The sequence below is a fragment of the Chlorocebus sabaeus genome, chromosome 24 (genome assembly GCF_047675955.1).
Source record: "Chlorocebus sabaeus isolate Y175 chromosome 24, mChlSab1.0.hap1, whole genome shotgun sequence".
NCBI lineage: Eukaryota > Metazoa > Chordata > Mammalia > Primates > Cercopithecidae > Chlorocebus > Chlorocebus sabaeus.
Genome location: NC_132927.1, coordinates 82,922,702 through 82,938,891, shown reverse-complemented (window position 1 = coordinate 82,938,891; position 16,190 = coordinate 82,922,702). Strand labels below are relative to the sequence as shown.

At 39.2% G+C, this 16,190-nt stretch overlaps 1 pseudogene and 1 gene segment (V, D, J or C); both read left to right on the top strand.

Annotated features, from left to right (window-relative positions):
• Nucleotides 1-16,190, top strand: part of LOC103229827 (homer protein homolog 2-like) — a 150,101-nt pseudogene that overhangs the window by 94,195 nt on the left and 39,716 nt on the right.
• LOC103229841 (immunoglobulin heavy variable 3-48-like) lies at nt 11,082-11,934 on the top strand. The segment is given in 2 exon segments: nt 11,082-11,185; nt 11,289-11,934. Coding segments are annotated over 2 exon segments (462 nt in total).

The window sequence follows — 16,190 nt, the reverse complement described above, 5'->3', positions numbered from 1 at the left end:
CAAAAATCTACAGTCTGAAGTCTCCTCTTAGACAAGGTAAGTTTCTTCCACCCATAAACCTGTAAAATCACAAACAAGTTAGTTACTTCCAAGATAAAATGGCGCACTGGATAAATGTTTCCATTCCAAATGGGAGAAGTTGGCCACAATAACGGGGCTACATGTCCCCATGCAAGTCCAAACCCCAGCAGGGCAGTCATTAAATCGTAAAGCACCAAGATAATTTCCTTTTAGTCCACGTCTCACTTTCACGACACACTGATGCAAGAGGTGGGCTCCCAAGGCCTGGGAAGCTCCACCCTGTGGCCCTGAGGGTACAGTCCCCATGGCTGCTGCATTCATAGTCTGGCATTGAGTTCCCATGGCTTTTCCAGGCACACCGTGTAAGCTTTTAGTGGTCCTCTTCTCACACATCCATTAGGCAGTGCCCCAGTGGGGACTCTGTGTAGGGGATCTGATACCATATTTTCCTTCTACACTGGCCTATTAGAGGTACTCCATTAAGGCTCAGCCCCTGTATAAGACTTCTGCCTAAATATCCAGACACTTTTCATACATGATCGGAAACCTAGGAGGAGGTCCCCAAACCTCAGCTATTGCCTTATGTGCACCAGTAGGCTCAACAGCACATGGAAGCAACCAAAGCTTAGGGCTTGCACCCTCTGAAGCAATGGCCTGAGCTTTAACTTGGCCCCTTTTAGCTATGGTGGCACAGGAGAGACAGGGATGCAAGGCGCCCTGTCCCCAGGCTGCACAGAGCAGTGGGTTCCTGGGCCTGGACAATGAAACCATTTTTCTCTCCTGGGCTTCTAGACCTGTGATGGGAGGGGCTGCCACAAAGATCTCTGGAATCTCCTGGAGACATTTTTCCCACTGGTTTTGTCATTACTTTGCAAATTTCTGCATCCAGCCTGAATTTCTCCCCAGAAACTGAGTTTTTCTTGTCTACCACATGGTCTGCAATTTTTTTTCAACTTTTTATGCTCTGCTTCCATTTTAGACATAAGTTCTAATTTCAGATCATCTTTTGTGAATGCATATGACTTATGTTTTCAGAAACAGCCAAGTCAAATCTTGAATGCTTTGCTGCTTAGAAATTTATTCTGCCAGATACATTAAATCAACTCTCTCCAGTTCAACATTTCACATATACCTAGGGTAGGGGCAAAATGCCACTAAGTCTTTTTGCTAACGTGTAGGAAGTGTGACCTTTACTCCAGTTCACAAGAAGTCCTTCATCTTCATCTGAGACCACCTCAGTCTGGATTTTATTGTCCATACCACTATCAGCATTTTGGGCAAAACCATCCAACAAGCCTCTTGAAAGTTTCAAACTTTTCCACATCTTCCTGTCTTCTCGTGAGTCCTCCAAGCTTTTCCAACCTCTACCCATTACCCAGTTACAAAGTCACTTTCACATTTTCAGGCATCTTAATAGCAGTACCCCACTCCTGGGGCAAATTTTCTGTATCAGTCCACTTTCACACTGCTATAAAGAACTACCTGAGACTGGGTAATTCATGAAGAAAAGAGACTTAGTAGATTCACAGTTCTGCAGGCTAACCAGGAAGCATTAGTGGGAGGCGTCAGGAAACACAGTGATGGCAGAAGCCGAAGGGGAAGGAAGAACCTTCTTCACATGGTGGTAGGAAAGAGAGAGCATGTGAGCGGGCAGGTGTCACACTTTTAAAGCATCAGATCTCTTGAAAATTTTATCACAAGAACAGCAAAGAGGAAGACCAACCCATGACCCAGTTACATTATATTAGGTCCTTCCTTCAACACGTACAGATTACAATTTGACATGAGATTTGAGTGGGAACACGGAGCCAAACCATTTCAACCTGCATAACTGAAAGTTTTTACCCGTGACCAAAATCACCCAATTTGTTCCTCCTCCCAGCCCCTGGGAACTACTATTTTACTTTGCTTCCGAAAGCTGGAATATTTTGGATTCTACGTATAGATGAGGTCATGCAACATTTGTCTTTCTGCGTCTGGCTTGTTCTACCTAGCATAATGTTCTCTACGTTGTTGCTAATGTAATAAATTCCTTGTTTTTAAAGGGTGACTAATACTCAATTTTATGTGTGTATAAGCCACTCTGTTCATTTACAGACGGACATTGACTTATTTTCCCCATCAAGACTATTATGAATAGTCTCACAATGAACATATATTTGACACACTCACTTTATTTTCTCTAGGTGTATACTCACAAGTGGATATACTCGATGTTCAATTCATTGAGTAATCTTCATGTTGTTTTTTATAATGGCCATACTAATTTACATTTTCTTGCAAACCATGCACAAATCACTCTGTAGCACATTTTCAGGTCTATGTTTAAGTCTTAAATCCATTTTTAGCTGATTTCTATGTATTGTGTGAAGTGAGGTCCATTTTTTTCTTCTGCATGTGAATGCCCAGTTTTCACACCACTTGTTGAAGAGATGGTCCTTTCTCTAGTGTGTGGTCTTTGCAACACGGCAAAGACCAGATTATTGGAAAGAAATAGGTTGACTTCCAGGTTGTCTATAATGTTCCGTTGGTTTATATGTCAGTTTAAATGTCAGCACCATAGTTTATGATTTATATAGATTTGATTTTGAAACTCTAGAATATAATATATTCAACTTTCTTATTTCTGCCCAAAATTACTTTGGCTATTTGAAGACTTTTTATTTTCGTATCAATTGGAGCGTTTTTTTTTTTTTAAATCATGCCATGGAGATTATTTTCTTAGTACATAATAGATAAACATATTTTATGAGAACTTGTAATATATTGATATATTTATAAATGTGTAAGTTCAGATCAGGATTGGTATATCTATCACATTAAACTTGTATCTTTTAATGTCAGGCAAGTTTGAATGACCCTTTTCTAGCTATTTTAACGTGTACATTAGATTACTGTTAACTATAGTCACCTTACTGATCTATCAAACAATTAGGTTTTATTTCTTCTATATAACTGTATATCTGTAGTCAGTAATCGACCTCTCTTTATCCCCTTCTATCTTGTATCTATTCAGGCTTCTGGTAACCAACAATCTGCTCTGTAACTTCAGGAGGTACAGTTATCTTAGTTTTGAAGTTTTGACATCAAAGTAAGAAGATTCAATATTTATCTTTCTTTGCTTGGCTTATTTAACTTAATATAATGACTTGCAGTTCCATTCACATTGTTTCAAATCATAGGATGTTGTGTTTTATGATGGAATAATATTCTATTGCATACACAGATTACATTTTCTCTATCCATGTGTCCACCTGCAGACACTGAGGTTGCTTTCATATCTGGACTATTGTGAGTAGTGCTGCAAAGAACATGGAAGTGCAAATGTCAGGCCAACAAAGAGAATAAATAATTTTCACAAGAGGAGAAACTGCTGGATATCAGTGTTGGGTTTTGTTCATAGACATATCTGTACTGAGTGAGAAACCATGAAGTCAAGGGAGGAGTCTAGAACTTGCTCAAGTGAAGCATCAGCATATTTCTCCAAGGCACCCATTGTCAGCACATCACAAGGGTGATGAATTTTTGAATGTCATTAAATACGATTTCCCAGTAAGTAATCATGTTTCTGTGAAATTCAGTTAAAATGCCAAGGGTGTGTCCAGATCACTCATGCACAAATACAGAAAATTTGCTTTTGCATTTGTGGCTATCTAGAGACAAAGTGCATTGAGACTTCAGCAGGTTACAGAGATCTGTTGAAGTTTGGGATCCCAAAGGAGAGTGCCTCTTAGTGAAGCTTGTATATAAATTAAGTAGGTCAAAATTCCCTCTGTGGGAGTAGCATTCCAGTTGTGTGGAATTTTTAATTCCTTATTTAGTTGTAAAACATAAGCCCAAGAACTGACTCCACAGAGTTTTACTGCTGTGTTGATAAAAATATTCAATAAGCTTCCTTCCACTGTTTCAAGGGAAGTTATTTTCTATTTTTTCCAATATATACATTTTTTTTTTCTGGCTAACGATAGTAAAAAGGCTGTTAAAAAGACACACCGGAATGGCAGCTTTAACCTGTTGGTGACAGGAGTGAGCATAATACATGAATCTCTTTGAGTGTTCTGCCTCATCCAAATACAATATGGCAAAAGCTAGTATTGGAGGTGAAATCTCTAAATGCATTTTTTCCCATCTACCAAGTCTTTGGGCCATAACAGATACGTCCCTGAGGCAGAGGACAACCGTAACGCCACAGTCCTAGTAGGATTACACGCCTCCAAGGGAGTTCAAGGGTTTCTTAAAATTGTGATAATTTTAATGTAAGAATGCCATTATTTTAAACTTATGTGGAAGATTGTGGGAGGTTATTACAATGTTGAACTTTAGTATCAGCCATGCCTCAGAGAGTCATTTTATAATAGTTCCTTTCATGGGTGTGCTTCACTCAGTTCATGCAAAGCCTGGAAGGTCACAGGCTAAAATCACACGATATAGAAGTTTTTAATCAACGGAAAGGGCCGTAGGCTTTTATCAAGGAATTATTGGAAGACACGGAGAACACAGATAGATGACAAATAAAATACATTTACACCTCCTCAGGGGTGGAAACTGAGGAAAGCCGACCTAAGTCTGTTCACAGGGCCTTGCGGCTTGGTTTCTGTCTAGGCCCCAATGTTAGAGTTCTCCCAGGATTTTCTGGCTAGCTGGTCACACCTCATCAAGAATTAACCTTTGCTGTCTTTTCTAAGTTTCCCCAAAGTTTGTGTTTAATCTGATAACCAATTTGTCTATAAAATGTAGGTCAAAATACCACAAACATTCATTCATAATAATCTGGCACAAATTAAGCAAAGTCAATAACTAGATGTTTTCATTCATTTTTGTTTAAAATCAGGGGCTAAGCATTGATATTTGTGATAACATCTGTGACTCTCTCAGCAGTTTTCTCTTCTGAGGATATGACCTGGTGTGGCAGTTTTCTTAGCTTCAGTGTCACCTCTTTTTGCATCGACTTCCATCTTTACATTTGCCAGGAATCTGGGATATAAGAGTGCTTCTAAGGGTTCCCTAACTTGCCCATTTTGGTGAGTGTTCCAGAATATGTGAGACGCTCTTTTGTTTACAAAGCATCCCGAAGTTATGCACCGCCCTGAAACCTGTGTAGTTCCTATGCTGACAAATTGGAAATTCTAATAAATACAATCACTTCTGCCACCTGGGCTGATTTTACATCATATAGAGGACTATATGCTAAACGAAAGCTTACAGCAATTTACAGTCATTAACCTAGAGTTTTACTTTTGAGGCACAACTCATAACAAATAATATTAGCTCCAGGTTCTCAGTGGAAGTGTCTAAATGTCTTGAGTGTACAGGGTCTTCCCTATTAGCATGAAGCATTTATAAGCACAGTCATAGTTTCCAGCCAGGATTCTCCCTGTCTCCCTATCACCACAAACTAACTAAGACCTCACCTGGAACTAGGGTTAATTTTCAAATAATTTATTTTTAATCTTTATGCCTCTGGATTATTATGTGAGGCTATTTCAGTAGAAAAATAAAAAGAGCATTTGAACTGACTAAACAACACAGAAAATCCCTAATAAAATGCAAATCCTAGACGTGAGAGGCTCCAGGCCTGGAAAATGCAGCAGTTCATGTATGCAGGTAGTTTCTTTGCCCTACTGTACACCGATACACCCAGCAGGTGTCACACACAGATCACACAGATGTGAGGGTCACACACAGATGTGAATATTGGTGGGAATAGGGGAGGAGATGATTCTGCAATTCTCCTCTGAAGGACCATGAAAGCCTGGACAGATCGTCTCCCCGGTCTCCATGACTGCACCACGTGCCCACATGGACACTCATCCCTGATAGGATAAGATGATTCCATTGATGAGGCTGAGCTTTTTAAGATATAAGTTACTAGAGACTGACATTGAGGTTTCAATAACTAATTTTTATAACCTAAATGTAATTATATTCACACTGTTGCCTCTTTCTTCCTTGAAAAATTGCTTGCTGTGATTGTTTTAGGAAGATTCCCAATGTTCACAACTGAGTTTCCAAGAGCATATTGAGAGCAGAAACTGAATGAGGGCAGAGAAACCCGTCTTTACTGTATTTAAGTGAACTCAGCACTGCCTTTGATGACTGCTGCTTCTCTGCAGAGTTCAGGTTTTCTACTTCTCACAATTCCAACACAGACGCTCCCTCTTCTCAAATGTTGGCCTCCACTGGCTCTAAGGTTACACTCTGTTCTTAGCTTGTTCTCTGAACCATTATATGAGGGTGATGAGCCATTAAGTGGACATTTTGTATCTTCTCAACATGAATCCCATAGGCTGTCACGAATTATTCTTCTGGTCATGGTAACTGCATTTTCTTGGCCTGTTCATTACTAGTAATATTCAAAACCATTTCATTTAAATCTTTGATGTTTCATTTTTTTGTTGCGTTGACACTTTCTCTTCTACCAAGTCTTCCCACTAGCATTATGACATGACCTAGTACCCAGGCTCAATTGTCATTAGTAATAACCATATATATCAAAATCTATACATTCTTTTCACAGCAGACATAATTTTCTCTTTTCTGGGGATGAACACACACTGCTGAACTACTCCACTTTAAGAACATATGGACAATTATGACATTTTCATTTACTTGAGTAATAAGTTATATCATCCTCCCTTCAAATTCTTTACCCCCCAGAAGACCTGGACAAACTATTTTGCATCTGTTCAAACCATAAACTCAGAACCACATGGTGAGTAAAGCTCACCTGGTTCTGGACATTGGGTACATCTGTTCCCCTCCAGTGTCCCACAGCACCTCAGCCACCTGTCCAGGTTCTATCAAGAAAGTTTTACCTGAACAGTAAAGGAAACAATTGAGTGTAGAGAGAACCTACAGATGATAGACAATATTTGAAAACTATTCATATGACAAGGGATTACTATCAAGCATATAAAATAAACTCAACTCAACTGCAAATAATAATGTGATTAGTAATGGGTGAATAACATGAATAAACATCTCTCAAAAGAAGACATGCAAAGGGTAGATAGATATGTTAGTATATATACATATATCTGTTGCTAGAAATCACTAATATTCAGGAAAACGCAAAGTCACAATGAGGTGTCTTTTCATCCTCATCTTTGCTAGAAAGTTAGAAATGCAAAACTAACTAACTAAATAAATAAGTAAGCAAGTAAGTAAGTAACAGAAGCTGACCAGGATGCATAGAAAGGGAAACTGTTATAGGCCACTGGTGGAAATACAAATTAGTACAGCCATCATGGGAAAAAACAGAACCACCACATAATTCAGCATTCCAACTGCTGAGTATATATCTATTTAAATAATTAAAAGAAAAAACTAATATTGAAGAGACACATGTACACCCATGTTTACTGCAGCACTAATCAAAATAGCTTAGATATGAAATCAACATATGCACCCATCAACAATGAACAGATAAATAAAATGTGATATATTTACACAATGGAATATTATTCAGTCTTAAAAATGAAATTCTGCCACTTTAAGAAACATGGATGGAACTGGACACCATTATGTTGAGTGAAACAAGACAGACACAGAAAAATAAATACTGCCCTTCTCAGTGTTATGTGGAAATTTTAAAAAGTTGATATTCTAGAAGTAAATAGGAGAGTAGCGGTTATGAGATGCCGGGAATGGGAGGAGAGTGAGAGATAAGAAGTGGTTTGTTAACAAATGCACAATTACAGGTAGACAGGAGGGGTACACTCTAGTGTCCTACAGCGCAGTAGGGTGACTACAGCTAACACTATATCGTACATTTTATGTTTACAAGCAGTCAGAAGAGAGGATTTTGTATGCTACCAACACAAAGAAATGTTAGTGTCTGAATTCACGAATTTGCTCATTGTTCTGACTTGTTCATACCACATGGCACACATGTATTGAAATATCACACTGTACCCCATAAATATAAACAGCTATTATGTGCCAACTTAAAAAAAATCCCTTTAATTAAAAAGGATTTTATTGGCATGCATTACAAATGCTTCAACACAGAGCCAGGAAAAAATACCATTTTTATTTGAAATAGTGAATTTCCTAACAGCGTAGTTACATTCATTTGCACCAAAATGTTTATTTGATCATGGTAAGCGTAGGCAGACTTACCATTAGACTAAAATATTTTAATTTCAGACTTCTACTTAATACTGTAAATGCAAATAATTTTAAAACAACTAAGTAAAAAAAATAATGAAGTTGACAAACGTGAGCGTGGAGTGTGATGTGTGAGGTTTTCCTTGTGCACCACTGTGTCCACGGTGAGTGTGTGGCATGTGTGTCTGTGTCTGTTTCTGTTTACTCTGCTTCGGGTTCTCCGTGATTCTCAGATCTGTAGTTCAGTGTCGTTCACAAAATTTGGACCATTCTTAGCCATCATTTTTTCAAATACTTTCTCTGTATTGATAATTTCTCCTTTTCAGATTTAAAGTGTACATAAAGTATACTTCTTGATATTAATGTTTAGCTTCTTTCCTCACTCTGTTTTCCTCTGAAATTTACTTTGTGAAATATCTAGTGACATTTTAAGTGCATGGTTTCATTTAAAAGCTGAGCCAGCTCTGCTGAGGAGGGTGCCCAAAGCTTGCTGAATGTTTATACTGCATTGCTTCTGATTTCGTTTGCATTTCCATTTGATTCCTTCTTAGCGTTTTCATCTCTCAGTTCCCTGTCTAGTCCTACATTATGTCCACAGTTTCTTTAAGAGATTCTTACATATTAATTATAGTTCCTTTACCTATCTTATTTAATTAAATAGTTATAATATCTGCATCATTTACAAATCTCATGCTGATCATTCGTTTATTACAACTTTGGTATTTCTCATTAATATATGTAATCATTGTTGACAGCCACACATGTTGGGTTGGACAGTTGATACTGGCTATTTGATTTTATGCATTTTCTACCTGTATTTGACCACACTTTATCTTTGCCGGACCTTTATTGTGGAAGAGTCTGTGAAACTTATCAGAGTTACATTTGAAATTTTGCAGTGGACGTCAGAGTCAAAGTATTTTCTTCTGTGTCCACCAGAGACTTCAGATCCTCCAGTGATAATGTTGTTTTTCTTTCCTGCTTGGCTTTGCCTCTTCACCTTGTTTCTTCCTCCAAAGAATCATGTCCAGCTCCCTAGGGTGGATTAAAATGTTATTTAACTGACAATTGTGAAATTGGTGGAAAGCAATAGAATAAAGGGAGATTTTCTGACATTTCATGGGTTCCTATTGTGTCACAGACACACATGTTGGGACAGAAAGATTTTGTGACTGTCTGCAAAAAGGAAGTCAAGAGGATAGGAAAACTCTTCAGTCCGTGGTCCCTTAGAAATTCACACTACAACACATTTTCCACCCTTGACTTCAAGCAATCCATTATACATGTGTGTTTATATCTTGTGATAGACGACATTTTGAATGCCATACTCTGCTTCAGTTCAGCTCATACCCTACCTTTCTTACCCTCTACAAAAACTTTCCTCCCTCTTGATTCCACATTTGATGTTTACCTTAAAACTTCAAGTATCTAAAGTTTTTTTTTTTTTTTTAATTGGCCCCTTGCGGTGGCTTATGCCTGTAATCCCAGTACTTTGGGAGGTTGAGGCAGGTAGATCACCTGAGGTCAGGAGTTCGAGACCAGCCTGGCCAACACGGTGAAACTCTCTAGTAAAAATATATTTTAAAAATTAGCCTGACGTGGTGGCAGACACCTGTAATCCCAGATACTCGGGAGGCTGAATCAAGTGAATCCCTTGAACCCAGGAGACAGAGTTTGCAGTTCGTGCCATCGCACTCCAGCCTGGGTGACAGACTGAGACTCCATCTCAAAGAAAAAAAGAAAAAAAATTACAAAATTCCAGCTTCTCTGTTTATCTGTTATTGTTGATGTCATTGTTGTAAAAAAAATAAGTAACTATATTAGTCATCTATGTCCATTTCCAAGTTGTGTAGAAGATTTTTTAGTAAAACCCAGAGTAATAAAAGAATGCAAATATTGTTACGCTGCTTACTAGAGAAACAAAGTATGATAAATGTGTTCGCTGGAATACTACCCATCATTTATAATAAGTTAATGCCTGAGACACAGAACAACCACGTAAAACATCTAAGTATTTATGTTGAGTAAAATAAGCCAAACAAATAAGAAAACATACTATGTTACTCCCTTTTTATAAATTCTGATAAATAAAAATTTATCTAAAGTAGTGTAATGAAGATCAGTAGTTACCAGGGAAAATGCTAGAAGAAGGGAAGGGGAGAGGAGGAGGAATATAACAGAACAAGAGGAAATGTTGAGAAGAATTCATTTGTCAACTTTCTTGATAATGATTACTTTTATCATGTTTATTAATTGGACATTTTAAATATGTGAAGTTTATTATCTTTAGATTAAGGCTCATCAAATGTATTACAAGCCAACACATTGAAACTTAAGGAAGGAGTAATAGAAAGACAGAAAAATATGTTAAATATCAGAAGTACCTGAAAATTAATGTGCCTGGATCCTAATTCTCCCCATATTTTCAGGTGAGTGCCGGAGTGCAGCAACATCGCACATGCTCTTATTACAGAAAGTGGGTTCTCAAACCACACCGGGCACATCCAGCTTTGTACTGAAGTTGGTTTAGGGAGCAGTCAGAGCCAGTGATGAGGAGCACAGGGTCAGATACTGGGGTTCACTCATCCCATACATGAGCTCCTAGATGCATACAGAGCCCCCTCCATGTGTGGGTTCACTTCCACATTTGTAAATGGAGAAAATATTGACTCCTACAGAACATAATTTACACGAATATTTAAACATGAAATAGGGTGACCAAGGCAAAGTGTTTATCACAGCACAATTTCATAATAAGGCAGCGTATTTTCCAAATACCATCATTGTCCGCAAACTTCTCAGGGCACTGTCTTCTGATCTGGGTACAGCCTACTCCTCAAGAGTCCCACCCGAGGGCTCATTATATAGTAGGAGACATGCAAATAGGGCCCTCCTTCTACTGATGAAAACCAACCCAACCCTGGTCCTGTAGCTCTGAGAGAGGAGCCTTAGCCCTGGATTCCAAGGCATTTCCACGGGGTGATTAGCACTGAACGCAGAGGACTAACCATGGAGTTGGGGCTGAGCTGGGTTTTCCTTGTTGCTATTTTAGAAGGTGATTCATGGAAAATTAGAGAGATTAAATGAATGTGCATATGAGTGAGAGAAACAGTGGATTTGCGTGGCAGTTTCTGACCAGGATGTCTCTTTGTTTGCAGGTGTCCAGTGTGAGGTGCAGCTGGTGGAGTCTGGGGGAGGCTTGGTCCAGCCTGGGGGTTCCCTGAGACTCTCCTGTGCAGCCTCTGGATTCACCTTTGGTGATTATGACATGAGCTGGGTCCGCCAGGCTCCAGGGAAGGGACTGGAGTGGGTCTCATACATTAGTTACACTGGTAAAACCACATACTACGCTGACTCCGTGAAGGGCCGATTCACCATCTCCAGAGACAACGCCAAGAACTCGCTGTCTCTGCAAATGAACAGCCTGAGAGCCGAGGACACGGCCGTGTATTACTGTACTAGAGACACAGTGAGGCGAGGTCAGTGTGAGCCCAGACACAAACCTCCCTGCAGGGGTCCCCGTGACCACCAGGGGGCGCCCGCGACACAAACCTCCCTGCAGGGGTCCCCGTGACCACCAGGGGGCGCCCGGGACACAAACCTCCCTGCAGGGGTCCCCGTGACCACCAGGGGGCGCCCGGACACTGAGCTCGGGGCTGTCTCCGGGGCAGGAGCCGGTGCCAAGGCCTGGCTTCCTGTCATGGTCTGCGGCTCCTCATTGTCAAATTTCCACAGGGAACGTCTCCAGATTTACAATCTGTACTAACATTTCACGTCTCTGAATGAAAACTTTTTTTTTCCTTTTTGTTTCTGGTTTTTTTTTTTTTTTTTTTTTTTAGGACACATCCTCACCTCCACAAAAGCCACAGTGTTACTTACTTTGGGGGCAAAAATAAGCCTTTCGTGGTCAACAGGATGAGAGTCCTGAGGAATCTCAGGGAAATCTGGAGTTTTTTCTAGTTAGACTCAGGGCAGAGACCTCCATGGGAATCTCTGATTAGAACAGGCTTTGAGTTCTGTCGGGAGCCAAGGGAGAGTCTCACCCAGGACCAGGGTCCTTAAAACCTGATGGTTTTCACAGCTATTCCCCCTCATCTTGTAAAACTGGGCACATCTGACTCAGATTGATTCAGTTGACCCTCTTTCTGCTAATCCATCTTCCTTCCCTGTAGACTTGATTTTTGAAATTCCCTTTCTTCTTCTCTTCCCTAGAAACAGAGAATGTGTTTTCTGTAGTCTAAATGTCAGGGCTCAGGTCTGCAGGACCTGGGTAGGCTGAGTGGACTTTCTCACTCACTCTGTATTAGCTACTGTGAGGTCTGGTTGTTGAAGAGTCTGGCAGCCCTCCTTCCCTCTCATCCTCCCCCTCTTACCACATGACACAGCCTGCTTCCCTTTTGTCTCCCACCATGATTGTAAGCCTCCTGAGGCCCTCACAAGAAGCAGATGTTGCTGCCATGCTTCTCACACAGCCGGCAGAGCTGTAAGCCAAACAATCCTCTTTTTTTGTAAATCACTTGGCCTCAGGTATTAATTTATAGCAATACAAAATGGACTAATACTCTGCCAAAAGCATTATACAGATTCAACGCAATTTTTAACAAGTAAGCAATGTAATTGATTACATATTTAGAAAAAAAATTCTTAAAATTCATATAGAACCAAAAAAGGGGCTGGATAGTAAAGGCAATCTCAAGCAAATAAAAACAAAGATGAAAATGCCACATTCCCTGACTTCAAATTATACTACACAAATATAGTAAGAAAGACAGCATGATACCAATACAAAACAAACAAACAACAACAACAAAACAGATCAATGAAACAGAATAAGAAACCAGAAACAAATGCAAATATCTACAACAACTGTTCTTTGACAAAACTGACAAAAATATACACTGCAGACACAACCCTCTATTCAATAAGTGGTGCTGGGAAACTTGGAGAGTCACGTGTATAGGAATAAAACAAGACTTCTATGTAACCATAGACTAAAATTAACTGAATATGGGTTCAATATTTAAATGTATAAATGAAAACTCTAAAAATCCTTGAAGAAAATGTAGGGAAAAGTCTTCTGGACTTTGGCCTAGGCAAATAAAATAAAACTAAGGCTTCAGAAGCAAATGCAATGAAAACAACAATAGATAAATGGGACAAATTCAAGATCTCCTGCACAGAAAAAGAAATAATCAACATGTGGAACAGACAACCTACAGAATGGTAGAAAATATTTGCAATCCATTCATCTTCTAAAGGGCTAATATATAGAATCAACAAGCAACTCAATTAAGTCAACTAGAAAAAGCAAATAACTTCATTAAGGGGTTAGTGAAGACATTTCTCAAAAGCAGAAAAAATTTTCTGCACTCCTATGTTTATTGCAGAACTATTTCCAATAGAAAAGTCATGTAATTTAATTCCCTATCGATGGACAGTTATATAGATAAAATATAATATATATAAACTAGGAAATACTCTGCAGCTATAAAAATGAAATTGTGTCTTTCACCTGTTCTCTCTTATTATTTTAATGTAAGCAGTGGGTACACATGGACATAGAGGCAATTAATAGAAACTGGGGACTGCAAAAGAGAAGAGTGTGAGAGAGGAGTGAGTGTTGAAAAATTAACTGTTGGTTCCAGTGTTCACTATTTGGGTGATAGATACATCAGAAGCCCAAGCCTCACCATTATGAAATACATCCATGTTACAAAACTGCATATGCACATCATGATTCTATAAAAATAAAAACAAACAAAATATAAACATAATTGATAGACTGCCAGCTAGATTTGCCAATGAAAAATAAAAATGCAAAAAGAGTGACTCTTTGTTTTGGAACCCTTTCTCATTTTCTGGTACCGTAATAATTTGTAGGCTTTTCTCCTATATTCTCTTTCCAAGTCCTAGAATTAGCCATTTTTCCAAGAAATGCTGGCTCCTTTCATAGAATAGTATTACAAACTCAAATCTTGATTCTGGGTGTATTTTTTATTACTGTGCTGTCATTTCCTGTGGTACCTCTCGGGTAATGAATCTAGGAAGTATATGTTTGTGTATTCACCCATATACATACACACTGTAAACTATTTTTATCCAGTTTATGTACCCATATTATGCTAAATTTGCAAACATACTGACATATCCACCCTAAGTTAATACCTCATGAATGTTTATCACCTTCCTTCTATGCCTGTCCCTAACCCCCCCACTCCAACCTTGGGGAACCTCCTCCCACTACACACCATCCGTTCCTTGTGTCCAATTACAGGATTTCTGTATAGCGGAACCAGAATGGGTGAGCTGTTTGCTTTTGTAGAACATCATCAACTGGAGTACAGTGCTGACATGCAGTTTCTTTATTCTTTTATCTTATTGACTATACAATTTCTGAAGCTAGTTGGCACTTTTGATTTCATACATTTGTAATGACATTAGATATTTTCTATGTAGTCTGCATTCCATCCAGGAATTCCTAATTTCCTATTTATATTTTTTTGTGAATTAGGATTAAATCTTTATACTGTAGATTTCAATAAACTCATGATATCATGTATCTACCATTACAATATTATACATAATAATTTCATCACCCTTTGAAATCTATTTTTACCCATTCTCGTCATCTCCATAAATTTTTTGCAAATACAGATGTATTTAATCTATATGTTTGGATTTCTCCAGAATATAAAATAAATGAAATAGCATATTATGTAGCTTTTTCATACTTGTTTCTTTCACTTTACAATATGCATTTTAGGCCGGGCGCGGTGGCTCACGCCTGTAATCCCAGCACTTTGGGAGGCCGAGACATGCGCATCACGAGGTCAGGAAATCGAGACCATCCTGGCTAACATGGTGAAACCCCGTTTTTCCAAAAAAAAAAAAATACAAAAAACTAGCCGGGCGTGGTGGTGGGCGCCTGTAGTCCCAGCTACTTGGGAGGCTGAGGCAGGAGAATGGCGCAAACCCAGGAGGCGGAGCTTGCAGTGAGCTGAGATCCGGCCACTGCACTCCAGCTTCAGTGATAGAGCGAGACTCCGTCTCAAAAAAAAAAAAAAAAAAAAAAAGCATTTTAAATTCATTTATGTATATTCATGGTTTGATAGCTCTTGTTTATAATTGTTGAATACTATTCTATCAATTTACCACTGATTCTTTATCTACTCACCTATAGAACTTCTTGAGTGTTGCTAGTTTTGACAAATATGAATGAGCTTATTGTGATTATTCATGTGTACTTTCTGGTCATACATTTAAAGTCAGATAGAGAAATACCTAGAAGCATGACTACTGGATTGCATGTCAAAACCATATTAAGATTTGACGGAATTTGCCTCCTAGGATTTCTGTGAAGTGGATGCACTCAGTTGACCCTGTCTCCTTGCTGGGAGGAAGCCCAGTTCTCAGGGTGGGGCCACCTGGGTGGATCCAGGCCTAGATCCCTCTCGACAATTAGGGATAGCAGACTGCCCTGTGGATGCACATGTAGGAAGCAGATGCCCCAGACATGCATTGTCCAGGACCACAGATGCTCAGGACTCAGGCAGGAAGGGGTGCATTGAGGAGCAGGTGCTGGGATAGATGAGGAGGGGAGTTTCTGGCCAAATCCTTGGTCATCCTTTAGCAGAACCACGTCTAATTCCTAGGAAAACTTCCACTCCATCATTTGTAACCAATGACCTGAAATGTCCAGGCTCAAACACTCAGTGGATTTAGCTGCAAGTGTGAAAAAACTAAAATGAAAACTACTCAAGTTCATTCTGTGATAATTGATCACTTTCCAGGGAACCCAACAATATTGCTAATAACAATAATGTTCATGTCAAAAGCAACACACACAGTCAGCATGATGCCAGTGTCTCTCATGGTAGAATAAACTTATTTGCTTGAAAATTATGTTCACACCAGTCTGTCCCACAGAAAATCCAACTTTCTCTTCTCATGTCAATGTCAGCATCCTGATCCTCAGAGTTGGAAGCAATGTGTCCTCAGGAGACAGGAGGGGAAATCACTAGCATGACCCTGGAGTCCTGGTGCCAGATCCTTCTTCATCT